We start from the raw sequence: 27,330 nt of genomic DNA, 5'->3' as shown, positions 1-27,330 counted from the left end.
TGTTTACTTTGAAGAGAAAGCAAGTCCACTCCCCACAACCTGCACCTATTGTGTGTGTTAACTTTTGAAACAATCATCTACCCCACCAGCATGTTGTCGGAGAATCTTATTATTCCAGACTCATTTGCTGTTTGTTCATAATAAGTATTTCTGTGTCTGTCTTAAATCAGGAATCCATGTCCCTTTGTCCTGACACACTTTATGCTATTATATTAAAAAGGAAGTTCCTGAGCAAACAAATAAAGGTCATGCACTAATCTACCACTGATGTGAATAAGCAATAGACTCCCAGAATCCTTTTCATCTGACACAAAGACACAACAGTTGCCAAGATGCTCATAAAACAGCATACATGCTCTTATGGAAGCATGGGCAGTAAATGCTGGTAACGGGGACATAATAAATCAAAAGGGAGAAATAGGAAACACACCAAGGTTGAACTTATAAAAGTGTACCTCATATAAACAAGATACAGTATTCAACTTTAAGATTACCATCACATCAGGTCACACCTGGCATGAGTATCACTTGAATAAGAGTGAAACCAGGTATGTATAAATGTAAATAGCTTTATTTAAAGGGAAACAAACACTCTGATTAGGCCAAGTAAAGATCAAAATGTGTTCCAGAAAATCAAGTGGTTCTACATGAGGAATTGCATGGGATTCAAAGATCCAAGAGGACAGTGGGAAAAGGATCTCTCACTCAATATCTCAGAAAAGGAGTGGAAGGTAGCAATGTAGAGAATTCACTCGAGCGCCATATGCGCAAAGCATACAATTATTCAACTCAAAATTATAAATCGAGCACATCTGTCTTGCTTAAAATTGTCCAAAATGTTTCCATGGCAAGATCCAACCTGCGAACACTGCAATCAAGTTCCAGCCTCATTGGGCCACATGTTTTGGGCCTGCGCCAAATTAACATCATCCTGGACCAAAATCTTTAAATGCCTATCAGACAGCCTTGGTGTCACAATCCCTCCTAACCCATTAACAGCTGTGTTTGGGGTACTAATGGCCTTAAGGTGGAGAAAGACAAACAAACTGTAATGGCCTTTACTACACTATTGGCATGTAGACTTATCTTGCTCAACTGTAAGAATCCTAACACTCCTCTTTTAATTCAGTGAGTAACTGATGTTATATAGTATTTGAAACTGGAAAAAATCAAATTCGCACTTACAGGATCTGTGCAGAACTTTTTCAAAACCTGGTAGGATCTAATCAATAAAATTTTAGAGTAAGCTTTTAAAGCACTGGGGAAGAAGATTCCCTCCCCCTTTTTTTTTTCTTCTCCATTTATCTTTATTCACTTATTAATTCATCTATTTACTTATTTTTATTAGCTTTAAGTTTTACTCTGTTGGCCTAGCTCTCTTTGTCAGGTGTTGGGGTTGATTTGTTTTCAATCCTATTTTTGTAAAAATTTATTTATTTGTACGGAATGTTGTGTGATTTCAATAAAATCAAAAAAAAGTACACTATATTTAGGACAATATTCTCATCCATAAACATGAGAAGCCATTCAGACGAGAATCACGGAGTTGTCAGTTTGGGACTCCAAATCTCTGTTCTGAATGTGACCATGGCACAGTCATCTTTAGATGACACGTCAGCCTGGAAGGTGAGGAGTACACTTGAAATGAGCCAACAACATAAAACAGTGAGATCATACTTTCTGAAGAACTGGTAAGACACAAGGGATCAGACAGTGCTATTAGTGTTTATTACCAGGTGGCACAATGCCAGTTGTGCGTGGTTCTGCAGAGGAGCCCCATTGCACTGCAGTGCTCTCCGGCAGGCCCCTGACCTGTACTCCTTCAGCTTGGCAGGATTGTGCTTCTATAAGTACGTGTACTTCATTTGGACTTTGCAGCAAATTTTGCGGACTGCAACCTGCGACTGTTATTAAGATAAGTGGCAGCTCAGTGAAACCTTTGTTCACTTTCATTTAGATAATCCCATGGCTACAGTAAAAGTTTAAAAATCATGAAAAGAAACCCTATTGCCACTGCTCAGCCCACAGACATCCTACTAATAGATGCCCACCACAAAGCCCACTGCTGGCAAGTAGCTGCAATTTCCCAGTCTAATAATTGCCAATCCATTAAGGCCTAGCCTGCTGCCACTACTGGACTTACTTGACCTACTCATCCTATTGCCACTGCCCAGTTCATCGATGCTCAGCCTTCTGCCACTGCTTATCCTAAGGATGTCTTAAACATATCGTCACTGTCCTTTCAATGGATGCTGCTCAGCCTGTTCCTACTGTCTAGCCAAATAATGGCCAATTTGTTATTGCTTTTCCTAACATTTCACAATCAAATGTCACTGCCCATCTCACCTACCAGCCTGCAGTTGTTGGGCCCACTGTCACTAGTCAGAATACCGTGTCAAGTCTGTTTTTTCACGCATGGTCACTGAACCCAGCTGCTGCCACAGAGTTAGATGCCTCCATGTAGCCAGAAGAAGATTTTGAGAAGTTCCTGAAAATATTCTATAGCATTTAAAACATTAATATTTCAGTAAAGCCTTAATGAGTGTAGCACGCTCCCATAAGAAAGCCTAGTGATCCAGCAAACGGGGAAATTTCACATAGTGAGACAGAAAGACAAAGATAACACTTTGTGAATCTGTCAACATTCAGCAAAGAATGAACTACTAAAACACAGAGTGAAACTGGCTTCCTTCCCAACCAACGCACATCCAATCTAATTCTTAAACTACTCACTATTAAAATCATACATGTAATCCAAAAACAAAGAAACTAGTAGCTTATTTTTTTATCCTGGATCATTCATTCAATTTCTCGATTGTCGAACTGTAAAAAGTAACACATGAACAAGCACCTTCCTCATGTAAAATCAGGGCATGAAACTGGGCCGCACTCTGAGGCTGATGTCATTTAATACTTCCATTAGTGAAATGGCCACTGCTCGGAATGATCTGCAGCACGTGGAAAAACAAGTTTCTGTTCTCCAGACATGACATAGCAGAGGAGAGGATGCAACAGAACCTCGATCTGTCTAAGCAGTATTGTCACAAATTGATGGCCTACAGTCGATTTAGATATTATCAGCATAAGACTGGCATCTGGAGAAACTGGCAAAGTGGCTCTGAAAATCAAGATCAGCTCCACTAGGGTCTAAAAGATGAATGTGAACTACAAGACAAAGCTTGCACAGTTCAGAAATAAATGTTGTGTTCCCTGAATTCTCATTGTGTGATAACAAATCATAGACTCTGTTAATTAAATGTGGTTACGAGAAAATGGTTAGAAGCATAATAGGAATCTATTTTGAATTTCTAAAAAAATGTCCTGCAAAAGAAGAAAACATAGGGGCCAGTGCCATCAGATCTAAAGCTGGACAATTCTCCATCCTTTGCAATATACAATGAACAAATTTAAATAACTGGACATACTTGTAGGAAGCAACGTTGAGATATGTGATATACTAGCCACAGTACCTGTCGAAGAGAGGTCACAGAATAATATTTGTTATCTCCTGCCCTTTACTTCATCTTAGGTATCCATTATAAGAAGTGTAGGAGGAAATTGGGTGTCCCAGCAGGGAAGAAGAATGATTTATTACACGGGCAGGAGGCCAGTGTGCTGACAAGTGAATTGTCCAGCGAGATGGAGAAATAAATGTGTGTCCCTATAGACCTGAAAACCCATCATTTCATAGGCCAGTTTTGGACCAAATTTTGTTCAGAAAATTACATCCTTATGGTAAAGAGTAAGCCAATAGGTGTCTTCAGCAAAAATGATCAGAAGGACACAAGGCTGTGCATGCAAAAGTAGTCAAAGTTACCTTTATAAACAAAAGTTTGTAAAAAGTTGGGATCAGTAATACTGGCATGTGGAGTGTCATTTTATACTATTTTGAGGATGCTGATCAAATATATTATCCAAAGTTTTGGAATTTCATTCTTAACTGGTGTACCTAGACCTCTAATAGCCATTCCCAGAAGTTTAAAAATGACAAATTTTAAATATAAGCTTATGTGGTATCATTTTGGACTATTTCAAGGTTTTTTTTTTTTTTCCCCTCTTTCTGCAGGTCTAGAAGCGGATTCTGGTTCATTTATTGTTTATTCTATACGAAACCCCCCCCTCCCCCTTTACCTCCATCTCTTCCTTCTCTCTCTTCTTTTTCTTTCACTTTTGTCTCCGTGTCCGGTTCGAATCTTAAAAACATCTAAAAATATTTTTAATAAAGTTTTGGTATCAGGCGTGACGTCAGCAGAAGCTGTAACGCTCCACCTGAGAGAAAAACTGTAAGGCTAGTCGCCAGCATTCAGACATCAATTCTGATTGCTTCACAGCCGAACAGGACACGGTAAAAAAAAAAAAAAAAAGGACTATTTCAAGGTCAGTGATTACAAATATTACATTGTAGTTTTTAAACCTTTACTAGGGATTTAGCCCTCTATCAGAGGATGAAAAATGACAAATTTCTATTACAATTGAGAATATTAAGACTATTTAAATATTTAAACAGAAGCACAAACTTGAATAATTTTAAATATATGATGCAACTATTCTTTATTATGGGGTTCCACATCATTAAGTTAATCATTATATTTCTTATGAACACCCCAATTAGGGCAGCTTATGTTAATTCAGCCTGTTTGTTAATGAAAAAAAAAAAAAAATTAGTCACAGGAGTTCCACATCTATTAACAGAACATTATTCAATCCCATTTTCACATCACTTGAATTGGAATCTTCAGTGTATGAATGCTATTGAGCCACCATAAATTGATTTCTTCTATGTTTTTAACTACATGACATTGTAAGATGCTGTTAAAAGTAATTAATGTAGCCTACTAACACAAGTAATTACATTTTATTATCAGTTATTTTTAATAAGGCTTGTTATAAAAGATTTAATAAAGAAAAATGTGATATCTGATACTTTTATGAAGTATAAATAAAAATATAAGATGCACCAACTTTCATATCAGTTAACTAAGTCCTCCCAATCCGCTATCCGTACATTGTCTAACTTGTTTAAAGTTGTAAATTTATGTCAGCTTTTCGACTTTCAAAAATAACTGAAAACACAGACAAATTGCAAAATGCGCACGATAATAACGACTCGTCGAACGCCGTTAAAAAAAATAACCGATTTGGAAAGACTGCTCAAGCACTGGGGCGAGAGGGACAAGTGAATTTAAAGCTGAAAACAGCGACAGTCGCATCCCGGCCGCAGCAGCCAATGAGCAGGTGGCCTTGTCAGCGTCGCCCCGCCCCATGTAAGAAAGGGGAGGAGGTAGCACAAGAGACTCCCGCAAACCGAGCTGTTATGAGATTAAATGAAGCGCGTCTCCGCATTAAGAAGGTAAGACGGCTTCCCGGATTCTTTTTTTTTTTGTTGTTTAATTGTATTTCCCGGTGTTGCTTTTCTCCGGACTTCAGATAGCTTTCGTTTCTCTTCTAACACACGCGGCACCTTCCCCTTCAGTTTCACTTTGGTGAGTGCCAACGCTGCCGGCACCTACGGCATTGCGATGGACTTCAGGCGCATGCATTGGAACTGCATAACTTTTGAGCTTGATTCAGTGCACTGACCCGCTGTAGTGAGCAGGACGCTATACAAAATAAAGTTGATGCAGGACGATGGGTTAACGTTCACGCCTCCCGTCCCCCCATCCCTTACCATCGAAAGCTCCGGGCTTCAGCTCCTGTGCCAGGTCGACTGGAGCTGGCCGTTTTCCAAAGAAGAAAACTTGCTTTTGCTCGTAAAAAACTGACACTCTCTGCAAACAAGAATGTGGGCAGCCGAGTCGACGCTTACTCTCCTGGGCACGCTGCTGCTCCAGCTACCTGCAAAGGCCAGTGCTTCTGAATATCACAGCTGCAATGCCTCCTGCATCTGTGCATCAGATATCTTGAGTTGTGTCAACAAAAGCCTGTACCAAGTACCCACCAACTTGCCCACTTCAACTACTGCATTGGACCTCAGCCACAACATGATAGTCCAATTGAAAAATAGGAGCTTCTGGAAGCTTTCACGCCTTGAAATGTTGCGGTTGGCACACAACCGACTAACTGACATCTCTCAGGGGGCTTTCTTGAATGCCAGTGGTGTGCGCCACCTGGACCTTTCATCAAACAGGTTGCAGGTTGTGGAGCAGCACTACTTCCAGGAGCTGTGCAACTTAGAGGAGTTACTGCTCTACAACAATCATATTTCACGAGTAGACAACAAAGCTTTGTCTTCTCTGACCAAGCTTCACAAGGCTTACTTCAGCTGGAACTTACTTACTGATTTTCCATTCTTCTCCATCCAGCAGGAAAGTCACCCCCTGTTGACCACTTTGGACATTTCATCCAACCGGCTACTGGCACTACCAATTGAGGAAGTGGCAGCTCTGCCAGTAAGCATTAAAAACGGCCTCTTCTTGCACAATAACCCGCTGAGATGTGAATGCACTCTGTACAGCATGTTCCACCACTGGGAGCGGGAGGGATTTAGCTCAGTGCATGATTTTCGCGAGGAACATACATGCCTAGCGTATGGACAGACCCGTGCACAGATTCGCTTCTTCCATCATGTGCGTATCTTTGAGAACTGCACCTTCTATGTTCCTGGGATGCCAAACACCTCTCAAGGTAACCTGCAAGCATATGTGGGTGAACCACTGCACATCAACTGTGGTACGATCTTGCATGGGGCACATACAACCTATCACTGGATCTCACCCCACCGTGAGTTCATTATACCACCAAGTAACACCAACAAGACTATTTACATGTATACCAATGGCAGCCTGGAAATAAAGGAAGCTCAGATTGAAGACTCTGGAATTTACATCTGTGTGGCCATCAACCGTGGGCTGATGCGTAATGAGACTAGGGAAGTGAATGTAACCGTGCTGAAACGCCGTTCCCATGGGGAAGGATTCAATACGGCATTGACCACGTTGCTGGGCTGTGTGGTTACCTTGGTCCTGGTGGTCATGTATCTCTACCTGACACCCTGCTATTGCTGCTGTCGCAAGCAGCCCTCTGCAAGTCCTACCAATGAGTGCAGTGCTCAGTCTTCCATTCTGACCAGCACACCCCCTGCTAGCACAGAGGGTCCTGGTAGAAAAATTAGTGGCAATAAGCATGTGGTTTTTCTCGAGCCAATTAAAGAAGTGCAAAATGGGAGACTTAAGATGATGCTGGGAAGTGACAACTCACAACAAATGCAGCACTTCAAGTCAGACTCAGACTCCATTACATCCCTTTACTCAGACTCTCCCATGGTCCTCTAGAGTAACATGAAGACTCTGCACTACAGGATCACAGCACCATCACATCTGCCAAGTCACTCCTTTTCTAGCGCCTTTTACCTTCTGCCATGACCTTAAGGCTTTACACGGTTCCCTGATGCAACTTGTGCAGCACTTGACAGGGAGAAAATGGCATGCATACACACTAGAGGCTTTGTTACAGCTTTGTGGATCTGAACAGACTGTGCCCCATCAATTCACTCTGCGGAAATAACGTCATGCAATTCAGCACCTGCATAACCAAGCTAAAATAAATGCAAAAATCATTTTCAGACTGTGTTAACATTGAACAGGCCGCTTTTTTCTATGCTCTGCTTAAATCTAAAAATCCCATTGTGGTGCTAGTATTAGTCTGCAAAACTCTGCCTTCATGCGTTGAGACTCTTCCTCCTGAAATCAATTCTCCGTACAGTGTGAGAGGTATTTTTTTTTTCTCAAGTTACATTTCCTTTCCAACAGAAAATCATAGAACACTAACTAAGAGCATAAGACTTTTTATTTCCAGTTCACAAGAATAGCCGACTTTGCTAGTTTTAGGACCTTGAGCCATTTTAATGCTATAAGATTGCTGCACTGTGTTAAAGGTATGCAGTACAAGTAGAAATTTTGAAATTCTAATGCTTTTGCTTATACTGGCACAGTTGACCCTATAGATGGCAGGGCCGACGTCTTGTCAGTACCAGCATGTGCATCACATTTGTAGGAATGTCAATGAAATGGTGTTTTCCAGTTTTATTTTCGAGTAAAAAGAAAAACAAATTAAACCAGAGTGACCACTAAATGTGTGTTGCTCTTAAGCTGAGGGAAAAAATCTAATAAGCAGTCTTTTGAATTGTGGGAGGAGCAGGAAGCACTCAGCCAGCACAGCTGCCAGCAACTATTAACATGGAAGGCTAATGCACTTTGTTCTAAAGAAATCCAGCAAAAGGCAAGGTGTTTGAAAAATGTCAGCAGGAATCTGTAGGGAAAGGTTACAGTCGGGGGAAAAAAAAGTACAGCAGGTGTAGTAAATCCGAGTAATGACAGGCCATAGTGAGTGCAGGTATTAATTACAACCTCTCATAAGACTTATATGAATCTCTTTAAAATAATTATTTACCTGCTCCTGCATTAAATCTGTAGATGCAAAATGAATCTGTAGTATAAAATTTACCAATGTGTTCATTGTTGTTTTTGTCTATTTATTGGCAAGTAGACCTGACTTAACACAAGGAATATGCATGAAAAAACCCACCATGCTGTAAAATAATCCTGCACATTTTATATGGAATGATTTTATATGGAATGAATAGATGGATAGGTAGATAGATAGACTGACTTTATTAATCTCAAGGGGAAATTCACAATTCACAGTATTTAAGTAGTTAAACAGCACAGTGAAGTGCTTTAAAAAAACAATAGTACAATTGGTACTGTACTATTAGTTGAAGTGACTAGCACAAAGTCACATAATGAACCTATCCATAAGTCTATTATAAGCCAGCTTAATGAAATAAAAGAGTCACAGAGGACTGAAGCACACCCAGGTACTACTGGGTCAAGGCAGGAACAAAACCTTGAGTGTGCACTGCAGTGTGATGTAAACCTGTAGACATCCACACACACTCACACCATAACATTTTACCATCACTGATTAGCTCAACATGGCCATCTTGGTTATGTAGCAGGAAAAATGTATCCAGAGAAGAACCCTAACACAGGGAGAAAATGCAAACTCCACACAGACAACGACTGCAGGAGAAATATAATTGACAACCTTTTAAATTACACTCCAGTGCTTTAGTTAGTTAGTAGGCTTCACTTCCTAATAAATGGAAGTGCATTTGTCATCTAGGATTCTTACTTAACACTGGCAGATTCTTATTTTTAACCGGATGGTTTTTAAAACCATGACGAACTATGACATAAAAAAATGTCCCCTTTTTAGAAACTCCTTAAAGGAGGAGTTCTCAATCTTAATCAAAGAGGGCTGCAGTGTTCACAGGTTGTCATTCCAGCCAGTTTCTTAACTGAGAGACACAGGAGAGCTTCAGGACAGAGCCAAATTTTCCCCTGGGTACAAATTTCTTTTCTTTTCTCTCTGTCTGTCTGCCTTTCTCGCTCTCTATCAATTTATCATTGCTACTAATACAACTTTGATTTTTTTCCCCACTAGATTAATATGATTCACAATCCTTAATTGTTGCTTTATCTCTTGTACAGCTGCATTTCCAGTTTTTCATTTCTTTTCCTAAAAAGCTGACAATTAACAATGTAACCCAAATCACCAATGTGACTACAGGTCACTTGCTATCTTAGCTATCTTTTCACAACCTTATGTTCATCTTTTAGTACATCTCTCTATTATAAAAAAAATCCTGGGAGAGAAATATGGAAGACGAGACGTGATCTTCACGTTAAGAACACAGAAGACACATAAAAGACCCGTGAGACGAAAGAGAATAGCCACGGAGCGTCTCGCGGGGACCTTAAACATGAGACTTTGTGCCAAGAGATTGACCCACGACCGTCTCACAATGACACAGAACAAGAGATACCTGCAAGACACGCCCTACTTACAACCAATATCAAATAAGACCACAAGCAGCAAAACACTCAGTCGTGTGAGTGTAAGGCTTTGAGCACACAGATATCCAGGGCTCTCAGCGCATATAAAGCATATAAGGACAATATGTTATAGATGAAACGTCGATGACTAAGTAAAGATGATAAGAGCAGCGAGAAGAAAACAGACTCAAAAACGTTGGAGAGAAAAAAAATGCAAAAAAGAAAAATAATAATCAAGGTTCAAATTCAGAAAATAAGGAAAGTAATTATTAGCCTGGAACAAGTGGAATTGGGGAAAAAAAGCATGTCCAATCAGGCTCAGAATTAAAAGACAGAGTAAAACACATCATAAAGACGTTAACAAACGTTGGTGCTATAAACATGAAGAGCAGGTTAGAGATTATGAAAGCAGTGGAATTCGAAAGGCTCAAAAAAAACAAAAAAAAAACAGATGGCGTGATACACACACATGGTGGAGAAAGTTAGAGAATATGAAAGTAGGAAAATTAGAAAGTATAAAAAAAAAAAAAGACAGTAAAGATCGCAGTAGCACAAACAAATGGAAATTATTACTCGAAAAAAGGAAAATAATCACCACGGACCAGGTGTCATTGAAAAAAAAGCAGGACAAAGCGAGGCCAGAAATAAGACAGAGTAGAAAACAAAGTAAAACGTCATAAAGAGGTTAAAAAACAAAGGGGCCAAACATGCAGAGCAGGTTAGAGATAATGAAAATTGGAATTCAAAAGACTCTTAAAAAAAAAACGTAGGCGCGAAACACATACAGAGCAAGATAAAGAATATGAAAGCAGAAAAAAAAGCAAAAAAAGAGAAATTATTACTCAGGGAAATAACGAAAAGTCGAATAGAGATTGAATATATGGACACAGGTGATATGTCAGAAGTATGTAAATATTGTAAGGCTTTGAAGTTTAAGACAGAGAATTTCAAAAATGTGGTTTACCTCACATGCATTTATTGGTTAATTTGCAAAAAAAATTATTAACTGCTGATGATGAAGATCATTTTGTCTGTGCTGAAATTCCAAACAGAGAAACCCATCCTGAATTATGGTACAAAGTCTCAAGGACCTCATTTAAAAGATTCAGCATATTGGGACTCCAAAGATTCCAAATATTGTTTTTTTTACAAACGTTCTGAAATAAAAGTGAAACTAATGAAATAGCAACAATTCAAAGAAAAAAAAAAATCTTAAAAGTGTGTATCCGGAAAACCAAACACGGGGGTTAGCGAGCGAAGCCCCCTTTGATTTTAATAAAAATGATCAAAATGAGAAAAAAGGGCTAATTTTGTCCAGTGCATACAATATTTTGATATGTTCTTGTAATATTGGTATCTATAATTACTTGTCTGATGCTTTTATCCAAGGTGACTTATAATTTTTGAGATACACTTGGTTAGTTTTTCTTTAGTTTTCCAATTGGCACACAGGCAGGTAAAGCGACTTGCTCATGGTCACTCAGTGTCAGCAGTGGGATGTGAACCAACAACCGCAGGATCTGAAGTCCAAAGCCTTAACCACTACACCACACTGCCTCAGTTCCTGCTGTCCGCATTTCTTTGCAAATGTAATGTACATTCATCACAGTCATTTAAAGTATTCAAGGGCAGCAGCCTCATACTTGGTTCCTGCAGGGCTCACTGACTGCAGCTTTTCATTAGAACCGTTTTCTTAATGTACATTTTTGCTATTAGTGGAACTTTTTTTTTTACATCAAATATTTCTTCTAGCGTGTATTTTAAACTTTTGAGAAAACAATGCAAAAAGGTTTGTGAACCAGAGAGGATTAGAATTTCTCGATTTTCTTTTTTTTTTCCTCTTTATCTTCTATTCCCCATAACCCTGATTTAAAAAGTACATAGTGAAAATGGATGAATATTTTTTCCCTTAAGTATTTCATTTAAACACCTACAATTACACACAGGTACAAATGCCATCAAGTTAGCTGCTCAACTATGGGATAATTTGTCAGTACAATAGCTCTTAAAGAGTCTGAATCTCAACTGCCACCGGAATTAAAATGAAGCTAAAAAAAAAAAATAAATAGACTGAACTGACGTCAGTGTACTAAAAGCTACAATGGTTATAACCACCTGTGTGAAGGTAAAAGAAAAGTAAATCAAGTCATTTTAACATCCTGTAAACCTGCAACCACTGCGGCCTTTCCAAAACAGCCTGAGAAGAAGTGCAACCAGCAAATGAGTGTCTGGATATGATATTAGCATGAATCTTACAGCCCACAAGACAGAGAATGAGCAGACTTGGCTAGAGTACATGGAGAAAAGAGAGAAACGCTGCAGCAATGCCTGCATTTCAAAACACTTGCCCCCTACAAGGCACTATGCAGCTTTGAACTCCCAGAATGCTGAGAAGCTCCGCTCTGTTCTGCTCCCCCCTGTTGCTGCTGCTTTTTGTTCAATTTATTAATGAGGGGCTCACTGCTGCCTGTAATTGGCCTGTTTGCGCAACTCTTGCTTCTACATTTTAATATGTCAATTCAGTAGTAATCCAATTAAATGTTTGCTCTGTTTTTCTAAGGAGCTATAAAGGGAAAGACCCCTTTGTGTTCCTAGTCTTAGACTGTCAAGATGTTGGTTATTTATTATTGAAGAAGCTACATTCTTTAGAAGACAGACACTGGCAAATACCAGTAAATGTGCCACTCCAGTTTAGGATACGTTGACAATTATATATATCGTATGTTGTAATTTTTATAGGAAACAGAAATAAAGGTAGTGTTAGAAATAAAGACAACTTGATACAAACAAAATACATCTTAAAAACAATGAAAATAAACAAATGAATCATTAACAAGTATTCGCTTATTTCTGGGGCAGCATTTTAATGCAGTGATTAGCATTGCTGCCTTACAGTTCTAGAGTTCTAATTCCAGCATACAGTAGTGACTGTGTGAAGAGTTTCTCCCTGTGCCTGCTTGGGGTACAGGTCAGGGTGAAGGAGGACTTTAAAGTGGCCTGGTATGTGCGCGTGAACTGAGTGTGCCCTGCAGTGTGCTGGTACCATTGTCCATCACTGTTAGGAGAGGGTATAGCTCCCAGCAGCTTTGTGCTAGATTAAGGAGTTTGGAAAATGGATGGATGCACCAATTATAGGCAGCATCCGACTCCTAAATAAGAAGACATTCGAAATAAAACAGAGCACAGGCAAATATCTGAACTTCATATATAAATAAAACTGACTTTTACATATTTCTGTGAACATTCTAAACTAGTTGTACAGAGATGACTCAGATGCCAGGCCATAATGAAGAAGGGCATATACGCCCAGGGGTGCCAGGAAGCTAATTATGCCTTGAAGTTTCCGTGATATACAAAATTAGTAAATATGCATGCAATATTCTCTAGGAGGTAGCCTCTACTTTCCTATGCTCCTTATCACAAACACAATTACCCTCAGGTTGCTCCCACCATGGACAAAAGTAGCTAAATCCACGAGTTTCAACAATTTCCCCATTCAAAACTGAAAAGTAGCCATGGATGGACAAAGTGTAAATAACCAGTGACATGTGCTAACAATGACAATGACGGGTGATTGGGGCCAAACTGCAACCAGCCTGCCATTTTAACAGAGGACAATACAGGCCATTTTCTGGAAGACTTCTGATATAGCAGTATGAGTGACAAACACTCCCAGACATACAGCCAGGTCTGTTTGTGATCTTTTAACCCTGCTGAATGCCAGAGAATAACAGAAAAGGACTGCATCTGCTTTACTCCCTCCTGCTATGGACTGTTAAAAATTACGTCTTTAGGCTCAGTCCTTATGTTTCAGTCCTCCAACAGGACCAACCTATAAGACTAAATTTAAAAAAGAACTGCATAAAAAATAATTCTTTAGTTTACCGCTTTAAAGTTCGAAATTTTACTGTTAAAATGCCATATTGCATGCCTCTGCACGATCAGGTAATGTTTTTCTTTCATTCTTCGAATTTGGCTGAATTATTGCATCACAGTGGCACCACACCCTCAAGACCACCAGGCATTCCTCAATGTCCTGATTCAATTGTGTTCAATTTGAATGACAGGCTAATGCTTTCTAAAAAAGAGGTGTGTTTCAGCGTTCAAACAACTCCCCATTGAACTGTCTATGTTGTATTGATCATCGGAGATGTCAATCTAAATGTCAATAGCAGAGTGTTCACCTGCGCTTGCCACTTATTGTAAGTCAAAATGACAGGCAGGTTATTCAGCAATCGCATTTCTGAATTCTCCAGGTCATCAAACAAGGTAGTGTGTGCCTTTCTACTGCCTACCAATCACGACGTATTGGCAAAGAAGCTGCATCTCCTCATTTTTATTTTTTTAATCTAAAAACAGCACCGTGAGAGAGAAATAAAGGTAACGGCTTGCTTCAAAACAGTAAAAGTAGGCATGTTAATGGTAGATATTTCATAATTTTTTTTAGTTGTTCCTGACACCTTTGGTGATACTTTTATTGTTTTAGAAAGTTTAATCCCCCACTTATGGAAATAAGGATACTATCCCAACTGTATTTTTTGCTAAAAATGTTACTGAATCTTGCAACTTATTCTGCTTTAAAATATATGTTGTGGTATATGGCCGGCAGATTATCCCAGGCAATTACCCCCAAGCCGCCAGATGGAGCCCTCCATGCAACATGGAGGTGCCCCAAATTCCAGCAGGGCATCATGGACCTTGGAGTTTTAATTCACAGCCCTGCTGGATACCATGGGGGCCGTCAGGGGACGCTGCAGGGAGGCTCAAGGACTTGTATTTTCTTTACAGCCCAGAAGTACTTCCCAGTCATGGGGACAGAGGAAATTACATACTTCCGGGCTGGAAGTATCTGACCTGGAAGTGCTGGGAAATCACATGGACTGAGGGATAGACGCACATCCGGGTCATGGACTATAAAAGGACTCTGGAAAGCCCCAGCAGAGAGAGCCGAGTTGGGAGGAAGGGTGACGAAGCGCCTGGGAGTGGAGGATTGTTAATATTGTATTAATTATTATTGATTTACTGTTAATATTGAGGATTGTTGAGGTGGAGGTGCTTTGTGCACATTATTAAATTCAATTCTTGGACTTTAAATCTGGTGTCTGGCATGTGGTCGGAGGGTTCAAGGGAACAAGAGCGCCCCCTATCTGTCACAATGTACAACATAAGTCATTCTCCAGCTGTAAAAATCTTGAAAGGGAAATCTTGAAAGATAAAACCTGAATATTAAGTGAAGCATGGTCAAGTTAAAGCCAGTTAAATCAAAGCATCAGGAAATGGCCAGTAGCAATGCCAAGTTTAAAGTTAAGGCCTACAAGCTACTGACATATTCTGTCAATGAAACACGCCAAGCATCAGTCTTCTACTAGCAACAGTATACTCCCACTTTCATGCTCAGCTTGTGCTTTCAAGTTAATCATAGGCTCCATCACATTGCTCTACACTGGTTGTGGCTTTATGCCTGATGCCTTAGACAGTACGTCAGGTGCAGTGAAGGTCCCTAAGGAGTAAGAAGAGAAACCTTTAGAAGCATTACTGCCTAAGGACATTACTTTTTAAGATACAACGTAAATAAATAAGCCTCCCTACTATACAAGACCTTTCTTGTCAGAAACTACAAATGCTCACCAGGTCACCTATCACTTTAGGGACAACCTTTGATGATGTGTACTTTAGGCAGCATTAGCACAGATTTGGGAGAAATCTTCCAGGTGTGCCAGTGAAACTAAGGCCACTGTATATGTCTGCAAAAACACAAGCCCAAAACTAAAACCAAGCCACCTAACTTCCAGCTAATGCTTTATGCTACTTTTTTTCGCTACTGTAATATTAGGTTTATACTTCCTGGCATATGTAATCCCACATAAATATATGATGCTTGGTCTGTGAAATAAAAATGCTAAAAAGCAGATATGAAGAGCTTGAGTACAAAGAAGAACAATGGAGGGGGTTGATGCTTATTTCATTTTATGTTTTTGCACAATCAGAGCCGTGAAGGATGCCCTGTACACTCAGTGGCTGTCTTTCCCTTCGACCGCTTTGCAGTGAACAACTGTGATAAGCCCACAAGCGGAACAGAAGGCATAGGGGCAAATATCAGAAGTCATTTTTTCTTTATTGTACTGTTTTGGAGAAAGTTAAAAGAGCAAACTAAACAGAGAAGACAGACAGCTTGCAGCTCTTCTTCAGACACGGGAGCTAAAAGCCTAATGGCAGTCTGGCCACCTGCCAGCCCTGTGAGACAAGCCAATTGGATCTCAGCCGCCTCTCTTAAGCTTCAGAAATGTTCAGCATAGGTGAGCACTTAGCGTTGTAGTAAAACCACATAAAGCTTCTTTCTGCTTGGCTGCTTGACAACACAGTTTAAAGCCCTCATGTCTAATTGTTATGCTTGTTATTGTACTTTCCTCTGCTTATATTTGTTGCTGGCTTTATAAGTAGATATTGCACTACTCAAGAACTTGACGCACATACATATTTGGCTAGCAACGAGCTTTACATCAGCCTTGCACTAAAAACAGAGGAAAGTGTCAGGGTGAGAGTGACGAAGACAACAGCAAACAATGAATGGCTGTTGCTAGAATGACTGGTATCAAGCAGGTCAAACGGAAATTCAGAAAAATGGCAAACGTCCACAAACCTGAAGTAATGCGGAATCATAAAACGAACACACAACTGTAATTTGATCTGCAGTAAAGCATCAGTGGAAGTACGTCGAGTGCTGGCTGCTATCCAGAATTAAGATTGCTTGGAACAGACACAGTCAATGTCAAAAATTTGTTTCATTAAAATAAATGGCTAAAAGGAAGTTGCTTGCATGCAGTGCTCATGTTGTATGTTGCAGTGCTTGGAACATGCAAAAGGAACAATATAAATAAAATACTTTATTATGCTTATAGTGTTGTTATAGTCACACATATGAAATTCTTACTTGCATGTGCTAATCAACATGCAATGCGTCACCACTCTGCAGCGCAGTGATTAATTAGTGGAACTACCTTACCTCAAAATCTCTTAGCAGAAAAATCTGAGGAAGTATCAGCAATATGGCCGGGAATTTCCAAAACAGTTTTCAGATATTCTTAAAATAACACAACAAATTAAGATGGTTCGAGATTTGTGTAATGTGCATATTTGAAGATCAGGCAAATTATTTCCTTGCTTATAAAAGGAATCCAAAAAAGTAACATGAGCCATAGTGTAATAGTTTGAGGTCTTTGCAAGGGATATGGAGGTGGGGAAAAATAATTTCATGCATACTGCAGTGATTGACTTAGGGCTCTTGTAGACTTAGTCCTGTTAACATTTAAACTTATCTGTTAGGAATTAAAATAATTGTTTACATCTATGTATGTTCTATAAAATCAAACAACTTAAAATACAGCTTACTTATAAATCCACATGCATATGGAGAACAACCCTTGAATTACAGCCCTAACATGCTACTCAGTGTGTTTCCTGATACAAAACTGATAATAAATCAATTTACAAGTTCAATAACTGAATACAATTTTTCACACAGCCCTAAGATTAAGCAATCCCTGTGTTCCTCTGCCTAGCAATGGTGTTGCCATTGCCATATTCAGTTGGTGAGGAGATGCGATGTGTTGTGCATTCTGGTGAGGTCTCTTTCAATAACGATGTTGAATGAGGTGCCATTTTGGAAAAGTATTCTTCTCTATACATACATGCCAAAGTGATGTGCACACATTAAATATGAAAAGCATACACTGCATAGTGAAATGTATATATTGCATGCTGAAATATTTGGTCTGTATGCTAAAATACATATTCTCTACAGTGAAATGTAAATACTTTATACTAAAATGCTACTGAAACGCAGGCCATATGCTTGTAATGACAATGGTGTTAAGGTAACTATCTTGACTATGGTGTCAATTGTGTTAACAATCCCTCGTAATTGCTCCTGATTGATAATTGGCTGGTATAAAAGCATCAAGAAAGGCAATATGAAGCGTTGCTCAATCATGAGCATCCGTTCTTTCTGCCTAGCACCAACTGTGTGCTGGTCCAGACAAAGCAGTGTTAAGGAATAACATTATGTCAGCTTGACTTAAAGGATTCAGCTCCATAAAAGATGCTGCTTGTTCCACAAAATTCAGTATAGCAGCCGATGTACAAGCAGCATCTAACTTAGGGAGTTTCCAGACATAAAGCAGCAGAGGGAGATACACTTAAAGACACCTTCCTGTTTCTCCTGATGAAGCGGAGGGTTGGGGTAATTGGGAAAATAAATTCAGGCTTTTCCTAACTGTGTTTTGCAAGTCTTCCTCCCATACACAATCTCCTTTAAAGAAATTGGACTATGGATGAAATTAGATATCTTTACTGCAGAAAGCCAGAGCAGCTGGATACAAATAGTTAATAGTGGAACTTAGCCAAGTGTACGACGGCACTCTATCATAGGACACACTCACATGGGTACTTGGCTGCGATTTTGGCAAGTTCAGGCTAACACAATGTTGTAAATCAGTGTGGACCAGGCTGCCAGGTACAGACATAAATAACAAAGAGCTTTGTGGTGAAAGGGAAATGGATCTAACTGCGACTGTTGAGGGTGCATTAGCTCATTTGTACAGGGACAGAAATGTCCTTCAGTCTTCTGATAAATGTCATCAGATTGTAGGATTTAATTTTTCAACCAAGTAAAAATACAAGAGGATATTTCTAAGCATAAAATATGACATACTGCATCACACAGCAACTTGGAAAAGAATGTTCTGAATAAAACTGTTAGAAAAAATGCAGTACATGTGAGAAGATCAGGATTTGAGAGACAGTCACCCCGAGAGGAAAAATACTATTTAGTACAGGCAAAGGCCATTGTCCCAGCTGATGAAGAGAAACTGGACATCTTCCCTTTGACTTCCTGCCTGCCTACAAAGCATCTTTATTTTTTACACATCTGGGATTTTACTTGACAGAAACATAACTGTACTATGTGTGTACAGCCTTGTTCAGGTAACCAGGCCCAACCCAGCTCACTATATTTCAATACAATGGGATAACCCTGTAACTGAAAATGATCTGCTGCATCATAACAACATTACTCTCATTTGATTGTGAATTAGACTGAGTGAGCAACGAAGAGTGTTCTTGACACTAGTACTGAATGTAATTTGTAGGTAATTAATTGTGCGTAGGTAAGAGCCTCTGAAACACAAAATGACGTCAGGCATAGTAAACTGACATTTCCAAGGGATGGACAGAAACATAATACAGTATGCTGGAAACCTACTCTACACTCTGTATTCTTGACACAAGTCACTTACTTTTCATTATCAATTGATGGTTTCATTTTTAGTACACTCAACTGTAAAGTCTGAACTGTAGAGAACAAAACATAACTCAACAGTAAATAAATAGATAATCGCTGATATTAATAAATACATTGTTGGTAGAAATGAATAAATACATCCTTGCCATAAATAAAAGAATACATAAATGAGTAAATAAAGATTTATTTGTTCATTATGACAAAGACATTGATTTCTTTTATTTTCAGATTTATTTATTTAATGACTAAGGGGCTTCATTCCCTGCAGAATTTGCTTGACAACCCCCCCAGCCTGCGCTACACACCAGCCACTTCGCATCTCTGCTGCTCGCGTATGTGGATTTCACTTTCACCAAACAACAAATCTATTAATTCTTGCGGATACACCTCTTCACTGGGAAGAAACACTACTTTTCCCTGATGGCAACAAGAATCAGACGATCTACAAGTCTCTGAATTCTTTACGACATTCTATTCCGTCATCTACTCTTTGTCTTTTATTTCCGGCCCCGGGCGTGGTTAAATCTCTTGGCACAAAGTCTTGTCTCGCGGGACGTGAAAGGATCTCTCTGAAAAAGTCTCGTCCCAGGATTTTTTTTTATTATAATAGAAAGATTTATTTCCATATTTTTTCTATTTATGGATTTCTTTATCTCTACGTTAATGAGGTGGACAGCACTAACCTTTTTCTAAAGCACCATTGGTCTGGTGGGCAAACCAGACAGAAGCAGTAACTGATCAGCTAGTTCTCTTCACTTCTTTCTAGTCACACAATGGCTTCCACAAAGTGAAGGTGGAGGGCAACCTCCTAGAGGTCTCTCCAGCACTTCTGGGTCTACATCTGTATGTATTCCATGAAATTTTGAATATAATCGTTTGGTGCTCCATTTTCAGCTTCATTACCTAAGAGTTCACCAATGGCCAAAAATGGTTTCATTGAAATTTTTTTTTTTTTTTGCTAGCTGTCATTAGCCAACAAGAAAGCCACCTAACATTTCTTCTCATCTGAGTAAGGCCAAGATCATGGAGTGCCGATCCACCACACCAATAGTGCTAGGATTGCACGGTGGCACAGTAGTAGCGCTGCTGCCTTGCAGTAAGGAGACCTTCCCGGGTCTCCCGAGTTTGAATGTTTCCTCCAGTTTCCTCCCACAGTCCAAAGACATGCAGGTTAGGTGCATTGGCGGTCTTAAATTGTCCCTAGTGTGTGCTTGGTGTGTGTCCAGCAGTGGTCTGGCGCCCCGCCCGGTATTTGTTCCTGCCTTGAGTCCTGTGTTGGCTGGGATTGGCTCCAGCAGACTCACCGTGACCCTGTGTTAGGATATAGCAGGTTGGATAATGACTGACTGACTGACTGACCAATAGTGCTTTTGAAAAAGGTTAGAGCTGCCTACCTCATTAGCATAGAGATGAAGAAATCTGGAAATCCATAAATTTGGAGATAAGAAAAATCTGGAAACAAATCAATTAAAACATCTTTGGAGTGAATAAATGAATCTTGATTGATTATTTATCCATTTATTCACAGTTATTTATTATTTTATTTATGGCAAAGATCAATTTTTTAATTTATTTTTAAGTCTCATTTTGTTCTCCATACAGAAAAGAGATTTGCCAAAGTTAGAAAATTTTGGCAATTCACTTCTGCTCAAGCTGTGTGGGATAGGCTTGGATGGCAAATGGTTTCCCAGTGAGTCATATGAAGAGCTGATTTTATTCAGTATCTCATGCCAAAGGCAAGCAGAGCCCGGTGTCAGTCCACTCGGCAATGTGGTGCTTACTCAGACTCCACTCTGCCACAACTGGATGGACACAATCTTGCTTTGCTCTGTTCAACTTGTGAATATGATCTGCATTTGCAGTAGAATCTATATCAGTTTTCCCCTTGAGTTCTTTACTGTTCACTCTTATAAGATTCTTCATCTAAAGAAAATGATACAAAAAAACTATTTATAAAGATGTCTTTCATGGCCAAGTAGTGGAACAGATGGGCCATCATTTGTTAGGAACTTAAATCATAGAAAACAGTAAACAGGAATTTAAATTAATCCAAACTTCATCACATTCCTGGATTATGTGCTTCTGGAATTGACCTTAATCTCCTACTTAAAACAGATAGCTTATCTTAAGAATCACTGATGTTTACAAAATTATATCTTAAACTAGACGATGTCCCATCATTTGACTAGAATGTCTGTAGGCTGATCTGAGTGTAGAGTACTATTTAGTGCCACTGTTGTGATCAACAGGTGCCATTACCTTCAATGGCACTACATGCTAAGAATCTTCAAAGCCCAGTGTTAACTGTGTAAGCAGCAATTTCCCATTTTACAAGTGCCTCCAGTTATTTAGCAATTGTTCCATTTAAATTTACAGGAAACACAAAACTTTATTTTAAAATCGGGGGCTGAAAAACAGTGTCTCTGTTTCTGTTGTCTGGCTAGAAGTTAAATGAGGAGATACGAGTAAATTAAATCACGATAAAAAAAATTCATCCACCATAAGCCATAAATCTCAATAAACAAGTTGACTCCTACAACAGAAATTTGTGTAGATTATGGCTATCATAGTTTAACGCAGATCATTTTCCATTTTGCTAATGAGTTGAAGAATGAGATATCATAAGAACAACTGAAAGGAAGATACAGAATAAGGAAAGTGAAGCCTAATGGTACTTTGATATATAAAAGTGCAAGCTGCACTGTTAATCACTCCAGCTACAACTCCATAGAGCTGATCAAGCTCATCCTCCACTCATATCACTACAAGGATCTCCTGTGAGAGATACGATCACAAAAACAATAGACTATAATGTTACAGATGAAAGAATCCATGAGTGACAAGGGTTTGTAAAGGATAAGATTTTGCATGCTTGGTTCTGAAAAAATGTTACTGTGCAGGATCGTACCCAAAATGTTACAATACTAGCATGTCATATCAGCTCTGGTTACAGCCACTGTAAATCTCTTCTGCATGTGTCTTCAAGCAGCTACCATGAGATCTACAATATTCATAACATAAACAGCGGAGATGGGCTTGTAACGTGCTATGCACAATTCCTGCAACCCCACCAGATGCTGGAAACAGACAAAGGCAGTTCAACAAAGAGGCCACAAAACTCACCCGTGGCTGTCACAGTCCACCAAGATGCGGACAAGTATTCCTGTTACCGCAACCAGTATAGGGTAATGATCCACACTCTCCAGCCCTAAGAAACAGACAATATGCAACATAAGGTAGAAGCAATCCAATGCTGTGTCAATATTTACACAGGATTGCAAAATAATTCCTAGTCAGATCACTGCTACATGAATAGAGCCTTGTGTAATGTCACTAACAGGACAAAGAGCTATCTACGTGACTGGCTCGGTGCCAGGAAGCATATCTCATAATCAGCAGCCGAATGGTCTGCATGTGCTTCCCTGCTGTAGAAACTCTAGAAAGAGGCTTCTGGGAAACTCAAGCGGAGGGCAAATAAATACTCAAATCAATACACCCCTGTAGGGCAGGATGCAAGAGATAAGGTATCTTTCTCTTTGCTAAAACACACATAGTGCTTAAGCACGTACTTAACACCACTGAGATCTCCTGCAGGATCTAGTGTGTACACTGCTCTAGCAGCATTTTAGGGTATCTAATCTGCTCACTTGATATCTGTGCCTTTAATGTCTTTCCAAATGACAATTACCAGCATGTCATTCAGCCTTTAACAGCACCCGTCTCACAGCATAGCTCCCCATAGTGATTTACAATGTACAGTAAATGCATGTACAGTTTCTCACAAAAGTGAGTAAATCCCTCACATTTTTATAAATATTTTATCTTTTCATGGGACAACACTGAAGATATGACACTTTGATACAATGTAAAGTAGTCAGCGTGCAGCTTGTATAACAGTGTACATTTGCTGTCCCCTCAAAATAACTCAACACACTGCCCTTAATGTCTAAACTGCTGGCAACAAAAGTGAGTACACCCCTAAGTGAAAAATGTAGAAATTGTGCCCAAAGTGTCAATATTTTCCAGCACTGCCTTAACTCTCTTAGGCATGGAGTTCACTAGAGCTTCACAGGTTGCCACTGGAATCCTCTTCCACTCCTCCATGACGATATCACGGAGCTGGTGGACAATAGAGACCTTTCGCTCCTCCACCCTCCGTTTGAAGATGCCCCACAGATGCTCAATAGGGTTTAGGTCTGGAGACATGCTTGGCCAGTCCAGCGCCTTTACCCTCAGTCTCTTTAGCAAGGCAGTGGTCGTCTTGGAGGTGTGTTTGGGGTCATCATCATTTTGGAATACTGCCCTGTGGCCCAGTTTCTGCTTCAGTATGTCACAGTACATGTTGGCATTCATGGTTCACTCAGTGAACTGTACCTCCCCACTGCTGGCAGCACTCATGCAGCCCCAAACCATGACACTCCCACCACCATGCTTGACTGTAGGCAAGACACACTTGTATTTGTACTCCTCACCTGGTTGTCGCAACACATGCTTGACACCATCTGAACCAAATATGTCTATCTTGGTCTCATCAGACCACAGCAGATGGTTCCAGTAGTCCATGTCCTTAGTCTGCTTGTCTTCAGCAAACTGTTTGCGGGCTTTCTTGTGCATCATCTTTAGAAGAGGCTTCCTTCTGGGATGACAGCTATGCAGACCAGTTTGATGCAGTGTGCGGCGTATGGTCTGAGCACTGACAAGCTGACCCCCCCACCCCTTCAACCTCTGCAGCAATGCTGGCAGCACTCATACGTCTATTTTCAAAAGACAACCTCTGGATATGACGCTGAGCACGTGCACTCAACTTCTTTGGTCCACCATGGCGAGGCCTGTTCTAAGTGGAACCTGTCGCTGTTAAACTGATGTATGGTCTTGGCCACTGTGCTGCAGCTCAGTTTCAGGGTATTGACAATCTTCTTATAGCCGAGGCCATCTTTATTTAGAGCAACAATTCTTTTTTTCAGATCCTCAGAGAGTTCTTTGCCATGAGGTGCCATGTTGAACTTCCAGTGACCAGTATGAGAGAGTGTGAGAGCGAGAACACCAAATTTAACACACCTGCTCTCCATTCACACCTGAGACCTTGTAACACTAACGAGTCACATGACACCGGGGAGGGAAAATGACTAATTGGGCACAATTTGGACATTTTTCACTTAAGGGTGTACTCACATTTGTTGCCAGCGGTTTAGACATTAATGGCTGTGTGTTGAATTATTTTGAGTGGACAGCAAATTTACACTGTTATACAAGCTGTACACTGACTACTTTACATTGTATCAAAGTGTCATATCTTCAGTGTTGTCCCATGAAAAGATATAATAAAATATTTATAAAAATGTGAGGGATGTACTCACTTTTGTGAGATACTGTATATCAGAGTATAGGTCATATGACAAGGTTTGGAAGTTGTAACCATTTCCTTCAGTATGGTCTGTCTTCTAGGGTGAACAAATCTTCTATGAGGGACACAGAGCTACAAAACTATAATTTTATTGCTGTATCTTTATTAAATAAATTATAAGCTCATGCAGCTAAAGCCACACTTACCAGGCAGGCGTAAGTTGACAACTCGGTCAAAAAGGTTTCTCTCTGCAGTTACTCGATTCAAGACCTGATTCAGCAACTATGACAGAAAAAGAGAAGCTGTTCTTAAATAAAAGCAGACAAATGTAAGTTTAATTCATTGTACGCTATATGGCTAAACATATGTGGACAACCCATCGAAGTTTTGAGTTCAGATGCTTCAACCGCATCCACTTTTAACAAAGATACATAAAATCAAGTATATAGTCATGCAATCTACTTTGACAAACATTGGCTGTGGAACGTGTCATACCTAAGAGCTCAGTGACTTTAAACATAGCACTGTCATATAATGCCATCTTTACCACAAGTCAGTAGGTGAAATGGGACAACAACAGCTCAGCCATAAAATGATATGACAATGCAAACTCACAGAGCAGTGCTGTCAATCACTGAAGCGCACAGTGTGGAAAACATCACCCATCGTCTGTTACATGACTCACAACAGAGTTTCAAACTGCCTCTGGAAGCAACATCAGCACAAGAGTTATGCTTTGGGAGCTTCAGGAAATGGGTTTCAATGTCCGAGCAGCTGCACACAAGCCTAAGATCGCTATGTGCAACACCAAGCATCGGCTGGAGAGGTGTAAAGCATGCCGTCATTGGACTCTAAAAAAACAGTGCAAAACTGTTCTCTCTTTATTATCTGGTAGTCTGGTGAACGAGTCTGGGTTTGGCAGATGGCAGGAGAAGGCTACCTTCTGGACTGCATAGTGCATACTATGACGTTTTGTGGAGGATGAATAAAAATCTGTTAATGTTTTTCTGGGTTTGGGCTTGACCTCTTGGTTGCAGTGAAGGGTACAGTTAATGCTACAAAGACATTTTAGGTAATTGTGCACTTCCAGGTTTGTGGCAACAATGTGGAGAAGGCCCTTTTGTGTTCCAGAATGACTGCGCACAAAACCAGGTCCATAAAGACATAGATGAACTAGAGTGGCCTGTACAAAGCCATGACCTTAATCCTAACAAACACCTTTGAGATGAACTGGAATGCAGATTTCAAGCCCATTGTTTTCGTTCAACATCAGTACCTGCCCTCGCAAATGCTGTTTTGGATGAATGGGCACAAATTTCCACAGATACACTTCAAACTGTTGTGGAAAGTCTTTCCAGAAGACTGTTATAGCCACAAAGGTGAATTTTGGGGGCAGCTCCATATAAATTCCTATTACTATGGAGCTCATACACACTTTTGGCCAAATGATATACCTGTATACGTTATCTGTGACTGGGGAAAAAAAGTGGCTAAAACTAAAACAAATGACGTAACTCTATAATGAGAATAAAAAGAAAATTGTAAAATTGCAAGGAATAAATAAGAAAATATTACACTGATACACAAATGAAAGCAAATTCGGATTACTTCCAGATATGCAAGAATGCCAGCCAGTTAAAACCTGTTGTTACAATCACATGGTTACCTGTGCGAGACGCCGCAGCAGGAGCTCCGCAGATGGCCGGCTCCAGTCCATAAATATCTCTGGCACAAGGGTAACTGTCATTTCTAGGACGCGCAGCAGGCTGACGGAGAGGTCAAAGCAGGTGGCGCACACTTTTAGCTGCCGAGTGTCCACAAAGTTGCGTTCAGGCCTCTCAGCTGCTTGTTGGATCTTGAAGAAAGTAAAGAATTAAGAAATTCATCCTGATGCAGGTGAATAGAATAAATTAAAACAAAGGGGCTGATTATTACAGATGTTAATGAATCTACCTTAGAAACCGATAAATCCTATTTCTGATATTCAATCTCAATGTCATTTTAGCAGCATGGATGGATCAAAGTGTTCTGTTCCCACCAAAGGCCTTATTGATTTTCATCCACAAGAGGCTGATAATACTAACATCAAGGAATCCACAACTGACTAAGTCTATTTGTGATACTGAGCCTCAGTTTCTGTTTGGCAGCATGGATAAGCAAAAATGTTCTGTTTCTACTGAAAGCTTTTTTGATTTTTGCCCACAAGCTTATCACCCCCCCACCAGCAATGCTAATTAGCTGTTTTTTTATGTTTTACGAAATGTGCTAGTGTTTGTGTATTACAAGGTGATCTCAATCTAGCATATCCCTTTTTTACAAAAAAAAAATTAAAGGGCATCTCTGAATTACAAATTGCCTCACAACGTTACACCAATTTTATAAGAATAAGCGGCATTCCTTTTTTTACCCAATTTACTACTTGAGGTTATTATTTACACATTTGTTTCTAAAACCAGTAATGAACAGACGCTTCCTAAAGACACCTATAATTGTATTCAATAGCAGCACAATGATCACACGTCCTAAGGTTGTCATGAAACAGTTATAATTGTTCTCAAGCTGAGGTTACACAATTGCCTTGTTAGAATATTTTACATACTATCCTGATAAACATCAATTCTGTTACCTCCTGAATCATTCCAATGAACTCTGAGAAGGCCCAGTTGAGCTGGTTGAGGACACTGTTTAGGAAACTGGCAGCCATCTCCTTGTCTTTGTTCAGGAGCTCAGCCATATGTCTCTGCAGGAGGAGGGAAGGGCATGGCTCTGAAAGCATATACAGAGAAATCACTTAGAGTAAAAATGGTGCATGGCATAATGGGACTGTAATAGTAAGCAGCCATTTGCTTTTT

At 39.8% G+C, this 27,330-nt stretch overlaps 2 protein-coding genes across 2 annotated transcripts in view; one reads left to right on the top strand and one right to left on the bottom strand.

Annotated features, from left to right (window-relative positions):
* Positions 1-27,330, bottom strand: part of LOC120541440 (E3 ubiquitin-protein ligase RNF123) — a 131,403-nt gene that overhangs the window by 31,448 nt on the left and 72,625 nt on the right. The window contains exons 32-35 of the mRNA XM_039773063.1: positions 27,105-27,244; positions 26,145-26,333; positions 24,685-24,760; positions 22,258-22,342 (exon numbers count right to left, since the gene is read on the bottom strand). Of these exons, the coding sequence (XP_039628997.1) occupies positions 22,258-22,342; positions 24,685-24,760; positions 26,145-26,333; positions 27,105-27,244 (490 nt within the window). The remainder of the gene's footprint in view (positions 1-22,257; positions 22,343-24,684; positions 24,761-26,144; positions 26,334-27,104; positions 27,245-27,330) is intronic.
* Positions 5,322-9,696, top strand: amigo3 (adhesion molecule with Ig-like domain 3). Its single transcript, XM_039773064.1, has one exon. The coding sequence runs from the start codon at positions 5,781-5,783 to the stop codon at positions 7,269-7,271; it is 1,491 nt and encodes a 496-aa protein (XP_039628998.1). The 5' UTR covers positions 5,322-5,780; the 3' UTR covers positions 7,272-9,696.

The sequence above is a fragment of the Polypterus senegalus genome, chromosome 12, assembly GCF_016835505.1.
Source record: "Polypterus senegalus isolate Bchr_013 chromosome 12, ASM1683550v1, whole genome shotgun sequence".
Taxonomy (NCBI): Eukaryota; Metazoa; Chordata; class Cladistia; order Polypteriformes; family Polypteridae; genus Polypterus; species Polypterus senegalus.
This window is presented reverse-complemented; position numbering and strand designations above follow the sequence as displayed.

Coding starts and splice junctions, on each gene's coding strand:
- amigo3 (XM_039773064.1), top strand. CDS start 5,781: ATGTGGGCAGCCGAGTCGACGCTTACTCTCCTGGGCACGCTGCTGCTC.